Source organism: Paramacrobiotus metropolitanus, unplaced genomic scaffold (assembly GCF_019649055.1).
Source record: "Paramacrobiotus metropolitanus isolate TYO unplaced genomic scaffold, Prichtersi_v1.0 Parri_scaffold0000038, whole genome shotgun sequence".
Lineage (NCBI taxonomy): Eukaryota > Metazoa > Tardigrada > Eutardigrada > Parachela > Macrobiotidae > Paramacrobiotus > Paramacrobiotus metropolitanus.
Window position 1 is genome coordinate 696,855 of NW_026570258.1, and position 6,583 is coordinate 703,437.

A 6,583-nucleotide genomic window follows, 5' to 3' on the forward strand; every position below is an offset into this window, starting at 1 on the left:
AGCGTAGCGCTGTTCAGTAGATGTTCGCTGCTAGTTCAGAGTCACACCAAATTCAGGTCAGTGATGTTTTTTGAGCATTTAATGCATTTCCAGCATGCACACCTTAGAAGCGGTTATTTAGCGGATGAACGATGAGCTTATATCGTATCATTCACCTAGTTCTGCCAGTTTCCGGCATTGGAAAGTACAGAGTACGCAGACAGTATTACAACTGCACATATGTTCAAGCTGGTAAATACTACAAAAAAAGATTTCCTTGGGGCGTTTCCGCGGTGATCGCACTGTAGACTGCTAGGAAATAGCATCTGCACGAAGTTGTAAGGCATATCTTCTTTCTCTTCTGTTGTCCGTGGTGACACACTGCCATTGTTTCACAGCATACGCGTGCAGCGGAAGATTTGCGTTTTTTTTGCTGCAGTTAAAAATGCCGCACCTAACTTTTACGATTTTAGGATTCGCATTCCTTATTACGGCCTGTCACTTGACAACGGGTCAGACTAATCAGTATACAAGCACTGGAAGCCCGACAGGTAGTATTATTGTAAATTCATGTTATAAACCGCAAGTGCAAATCGCTTCGAAATAACTACGTATTATCAAAAATTAATTATTTCGCAGAAATGATCAAAGTCAACTCCAGTATTAATATCGTAATGCCTTCGTTAAAAAAAATTTACAGAGTTTAGATTAAAAGTACAAGCTAACCCTAAACCCTTTACTCCCTATTTACCGAGAACGCACTGCCCGTTTTACACGTTGCCCTTGTGACCGTGTTAATCCGCTGTTGTACTCGTAGTGCCACCGGTAACATGTGCACCTGGAATACCCATCTGCCTGCCGCTGATCGATCCCTGTGATCCGCGCGCTAACAACACCTGCCCCAACTTCCCCAACGCCCAGTGCCGATCCAGCTTATGCGGCGGCTGTTTCGCCCTGTGGTATGTCAACGGACAGGATGTTACGCAGCAGTGCCGTGGTAACGCCACCATCACCACCAATGCGCCACCAACAGGATGTCCGCCGGAGAACAATTGTCCCATGGGTGTGCCAGGAGTGCAGTGTTTTGTGGAGCCCTGTGCCGGGAAAACGTGCCCGAAGAATGCGTACGCGAAATGCTGCAATAACTACTGCGGAGGGTGCAATGCGTATTTCTATGCCAATGGGGTTAATGTTACCGGATCTTGTTAGAAATGCCACTGACTCAGGTCGAGGAAAGTATCCGTTAAACTCGATAAATCACTGTTGAATTACTCCTTAAATACGTTTTTTTAAAACTGCTGCTGTCAGTACAGTCTGTACTTACTACTTACCTAGTAGTCGTTGGTTAGTTTTTTGGAACTACAGTCATTATCTGTACATGTGTGCGTGTCTCTCATACAATAGTTCTACTGAAAAATAAATGTTTATAAAGGTCTCACCTGCAGAAAATTTACCGGTACCAAGAAATACCGAAAAATTAATGTTTAAAAAGGTTTCACCGGCCTAAATGCGCTAGCGTTTTTCCGCCTTTGCTATCCAGTACCCATGCAATCGTCTGTCGAAAGACCGTGAGTAAGGCGTTTTGCAAACTGTTACCAAAACATGTTTTATTCCACAGTATACATAATAAGCATAGTGAATTTGATTACGGAAATACTCTACGCAAAGTTGCGTCTGTCGTCTGATGTGCCGTACTGCGCGTTGTTGAAAGTAGCAGAACTTTGACTAGAAATCACGTAGCAAGTTCGGGTATGGTACACTGTTATTATTGTAGATGTCGAGCATAGCTTATGCTGGTGTAATTGAGTCTAATGACAAATTTCCTGTGGGTAGACAGTGTCCCAGTTGTGATGCCAGTACGGCGAATTCCAGTTTAGAAACCAGGGTCTGCATATCCATTTTTGTATCATGAGTCTGATAGATGAGTATTCCATATCCCAGTAGAATTCCAGCGAGCTACAATGTTTGCACGATCGATTTACATGTGAATGTGTGGAGAATGACCTGAGTAAGAGAACTACCGTGGGAATCAGTTGCCTGTCGACCCTTAGAAATCCTCCAATCGTTATAACAGCATCGTGACTCGTACAAAGTGTGTAAAGCTCGTCGAATCTATGCTGCTGCGGTCCTTTAAGAAAGTGTGTCCCGGCGTTAAAAAGCGCGTTTCGTAGTATATCAACCTGTTCAACGAGAAGAACAGCACAAGTTGTATCCCAAAAGCTACCAAAACTGTGCAACTGCTTCAATGAAGGGCATTTTTTTGTCAGCCACATATCAAACAGAAAGCACAATCAAACAATTTTGTGCTCATACGAAGCGTATGCATTTGAGAACAAGCCCGGCGCATGTGGCGGGAAAAACGGTTTTTACTGTGAAAACTAAAATTATCGGTTTTGTCGCTTGTGACGGGAGTTGGCACTGGCTCTCACATTAAAATTTTGATCAATTTGGTTTATTGGCACGAGTGACCGCCAGAACGAAAGTAACTATTGCATTCGTATTTATTTTATTTAGTTGTAATAGCTTCTAGACGAAGGGCCTACCTGGTTATGACATGAGATGCAAATGTGATGCTGTATACATGCACTAACTAAGCTAACGCTGGACGCTGCCCACACCACGCTTTGATCAACAATTTCCGTGACACTTTTCTGTCCGGCATCCAATGACGTGAAAAAGTATCCCAAAAGCGCTGCGGCATAAATGGCATTTTTCACAAACATAAGTAGCATAAACCCAGAGAAAGCCTTATCGATTTTTGTCATGTCCATCAACAGCCGGCGATATTCCCGTTCCACGTTATCGAGAACTGAATCTGCTCGTTTTTCCGCTTCCGGGCGCTCTTGAGTAATCAGTTTGTCAACATCATTGGTTAAGATGAGCAATGTGCAGCGAATATTGAGAACAGCAGCTAAGAGAATATTCTGCGGAATAATTTCGCAGCTCGCTGATAAAGCAGTTGAGAGCGCAACATATGCGCATACGGCATACAGCGGCATCTGAAAACTATCAGTGTGAAACAAGCCCATTCTGGATGTCCAGGTAGCGTTTTCAGGATCGTTTTTCATGATCGTTAAAAACATGTTATTATAGATGATAAACGCGAAAGCCGCTATGTAACCGAAACTCCAAATAAACAGCACGAAGTGACTCCTTCCATTTGACTGAGTTGTTCCATATACAACCAATGCGTTGTACAACTTGCGTACGTTGGGTGCGTTGCTGTTAAGCGTAAGCATAACAAGAAATGCCTGCAGATAGAGCAACAGCATAAATGTTATCCGGATCAGTGTGAAGAACTCCAAAGTTTTCAGAGCACGGTTATCGATATACGAATTTACATAGGCATAGAATGTACTGACACTTAACGACAGCGGCAGAAAAGATAGACTAACGGACCAGACGATCAGCGGGATACTGGTGGTCGTGTTGCGCTTGCGGTTGACGTTGGCCGGCGATAACGGGTAAGGAAATAGACCTAAGAGTTGTAGCAAACGGAAAAGAAATGGGAAGTCCCATGGTTTAGCCATGGTTGCTTTTCAGCTTTTTGAGCGATACCAGCACGATCAAAAACATCAGACCTAACAAAAATCGAAAAATAGACGAAGTCGGTGCAGCTTGAATGTGACACCAGCATGTGTGCTCACTGTTTACGATCAGTAGTGTCCGCTGAGAACATTTAGTGACGCTGCACAATTGTCAATCGATCACAATTATGCAAACATATCAATGCACGCATGCATCAAATCAAGCATGTAGAAATTATGACGATGAAGGCACAACCTCAACCCGGGCTTTAATTCAACACCCGTGGCTCGGGACTTTGTTTGTTCACGTACTCATGATCACGTTCAGCTCACACTTGCTGAACAAACAGTAGGAATGAATCATACGCATTGCAGTTATTAATCTTCCAGCGATGTTTCGAATTGTTAGACTAAATGTGAAATAATTTATATCTCTTGGTTCCAAGATTAACGCTTCTCAACTCGGATTATCGATAAAAGTAACCTTTTCTTCTAAGTCAGCCTCTTTCTTGTCCATCGTGCCCTCCTGTCTGGTTACCGCGACTTTTGCCGAAGAAGCAGCCGCCACTGTCGGATCCCACGGCTGCTTCTCGGCCGAACCGAAAACCCAATAAATCACCGCTCCAAACAGATACATACCTGCTGCAATAAAGAAGACTATCTTCCAGTTCTGAATACTATGCCCGCCCGGCCCGTTGGTCAGCACACCAGCCACTAAGGGTGCTAGGATCCCTGTTGTCGTCCCGAACCCGTTACCCAGCCCGACCAAGACCCCGGCCAGCTCCGGCGACATATCGGCATAACCGAGAAAATACCCGGACGAGTTCAGACTCTGTACGCCCACCGTGACGACTAGTAGACTGACGGCCAGGGTACTGTCGCATCCGGCATACCCCACCCCGATTAGGGCGGCAGCGGTTAGGACAAATGACACGCCGGAGAAGGTGGAGCGCAGCAGACTGACGCTCATGATTTTGCGGGTCAGCAAGCAGTCGCCGAGTAGAACCACAAAGAACACTGAGATCCAGCGGACTAGGTACGGGAGGGCGGAGAGGAGACCGTTCTTTTTGATGGAGTAGTGCTGGATGTTGCTGAGGTACGTGGGCAGGTTGGTGAGGATGGTGTAGTAGCCCCAGTTGTGGGCGAATTCCGCGACGAGGATGGCGTAGAAGGCGCCGGTGCGGAAGATACGTTTCCATGGGATGGGCAGCCGGCGGCGCTTGGGATTGGCATATTGGGATTGACGGCGGCCGAGCGAGGTCAAAATGTATTGGCGCTCTTCGTGGGAGATCCGCGGGTGGACGCTCGGAGAGTCCCTAGCGAAAATTATCCATGGAACCTGCAGTGAAAAAATTATCACTTCCGCAATAATGTTTTAACGCTTAACTTATCAGAAGGAAAATAAACTGCTATTACCCGAAGTGACAGATGCATAATTTAAAACCTTATGGTGGGCCTGTGGTGGTTTTACACGCTGTTACGGCATACCGCGTTAACGAGCTGAAAAACTTTTTTTCCTTTGCTTTAAGTGAAGCTAAGGAAAGCTTTTTTAAACGCGACACTTCAGTCTACAGCATACTTAGAACTGCGCCGCATGCGTGCATATGTGTTGTGATACAGGTAAGAACATACAAGCCAGAGAATCTGAATTATGCCGAACGTGTAGAATATAGATTCCCATCCAAAGGCGGAGGTTAGTAGTCCGCTGACAAACATCCCGGCCACCGTGCCTAGCAGACTACCACTGCCGGCACCGGATATTAGTCGGCCGCGCTCCAGCGGCGGACTCCATTCACTGGCCAGAAGCGTCATAGACGGTACGATGACTCCCTGTTACAAAGCGAAAAAATTTTTATCGTGATTTGAATACAGCCAAGTTTACCTACCGTGCAGACCAACACAGCCCAGCCTGGAGACTTGCGAGAACAGATAGCCGTAATAAAAAGCCCCGTGCAGAATTCCTTGAGCGGTCGAGTCCCAGTCAAAGTAGCCAGCGCTTCCCGTACTACCCTACGAAGCCGGAGTTTTCAAGTCCGCAAACCGGCCCCTCATGTAAAACTTAAAAGTAGTTCCGTTACTAACAATTTTAAACAAAATTTTGTCTATCACAAATTCACAGCAAATCTGGACATCCTTTTGGTTATATTCGTGTCACACACATACTGTAGCCGCTAGATGAAGTGGCTCCACAGAGTCTGGTATACGGGAAAATGCAAGCCCAATATACGCACATTGCTCCGTGCAGAATTGTTTTGGTTTCAAACAATTTTGACTCTGATGCTGACGTTCTACATGTTTTACTGAGTTTTATTATTTTTTAGCAAAGTACAATAATTATTGTAAGAGCATAATGTCAGAGCACTGACAGTTTTCAATTTATAAACCTGGTTTGTTGTGGTTTTGGGGTGCCGGCAGGCAACAGTTTATCGAAAAGCAAAGTGTGCGCCTCTCGGTGGGGGGAAGGCTCGTGCTCAATGCCCGGCCAGAGGCAGGCAGCGGTCGGATCTAACAGTGGAGCCACTTCATCTAGCGGCTACAGTACCTATTTTATTAGAAAACATTTAGTCTTGATAGCATTAAAGAAGTTCACTTACCGGAAGGAGCTGCAGCTCGCTTCCGTTTGATGGAGGCGGCAGATTTTGCGGACAGGCTACATCCGTATACTGAAGGGTGATGTTGAGCGCAATAGGTGGCTTAACCATGGCCACCATGGCGACGCTCAGACCGACCCGGGTCGCCTGTTTGCAGATACATCCGAAAAATAACAGTAGCATCAACAAGTGGCGCTGTCCTAGTCGACCGCTATGGTATTCCGTTCCACCCGTTACCGGTTCGGCGCTTATGATGGTCATGGTTATTCAACGGGCAGGAGATCAAGCAAAACACAAGAATATTCCAAATGTAATCCAGGAAGTACAGAGCCAGCCGTGAGGTACCCAGCAGTGACAGGCTGATGTATGTTACTTTACTGGAAACTCTGTTTGTAGGGACTATAAATTAAAGGACAGTCGAATTCCCCCGCGCATCTAGTGGCTGTCCACTTATTAAACTAATTTGCGTTTGGCTCGGTGTTTGCC

The 6,583-nt window shown here is 45.8% G+C and overlaps 3 protein-coding genes across 3 annotated transcripts; 1 reads left to right on the forward strand and 2 right to left on the reverse strand.

Moving 5' to 3' along the window:
* Positions 1-353: 353 nt before the first annotated feature.
* On the forward strand, positions 354-1,405 carry LOC129589926 (uncharacterized). Its single transcript, XM_055484858.1, has 2 exons — positions 354-530; positions 797-1,405. Exons 1-2 carry the CDS (start codon positions 425-427, stop codon positions 1,186-1,188), a joined length of 498 nt encoding a protein of 165 aa, XP_055340833.1. The 5' UTR covers positions 354-424; the 3' UTR covers positions 1,189-1,405.
* Positions 1,406-1,767: 362 nt separating this feature from the next.
* Positions 1,768-3,509, reverse strand: LOC129589947 (uncharacterized). Its single transcript, XM_055484890.1, has 3 exons — positions 2,523-3,509; positions 2,001-2,159; positions 1,768-1,935 (listed from the first exon to the last, which is right to left on the reverse strand). The coding sequence occupies exons 1-3, from the start codon at positions 3,507-3,509 to the stop codon at positions 1,768-1,770; spliced, it is 1,314 nt and encodes a 437-aa protein (XP_055340865.1).
* A 254-nt stretch (positions 3,510-3,763) lies between these two features.
* On the reverse strand, positions 3,764-6,583 carry LOC129589925 (putative inorganic phosphate cotransporter). Its single transcript, XM_055484857.1, has 2 exons — positions 6,101-6,583; positions 3,764-4,845 (listed from the first exon to the last, which is right to left on the reverse strand). Exons 1-2 carry the CDS (start codon positions 6,356-6,358, stop codon positions 3,964-3,966), a joined length of 1,140 nt encoding a protein of 379 aa, XP_055340832.1. The 5' UTR covers positions 6,359-6,583; the 3' UTR covers positions 3,764-3,963.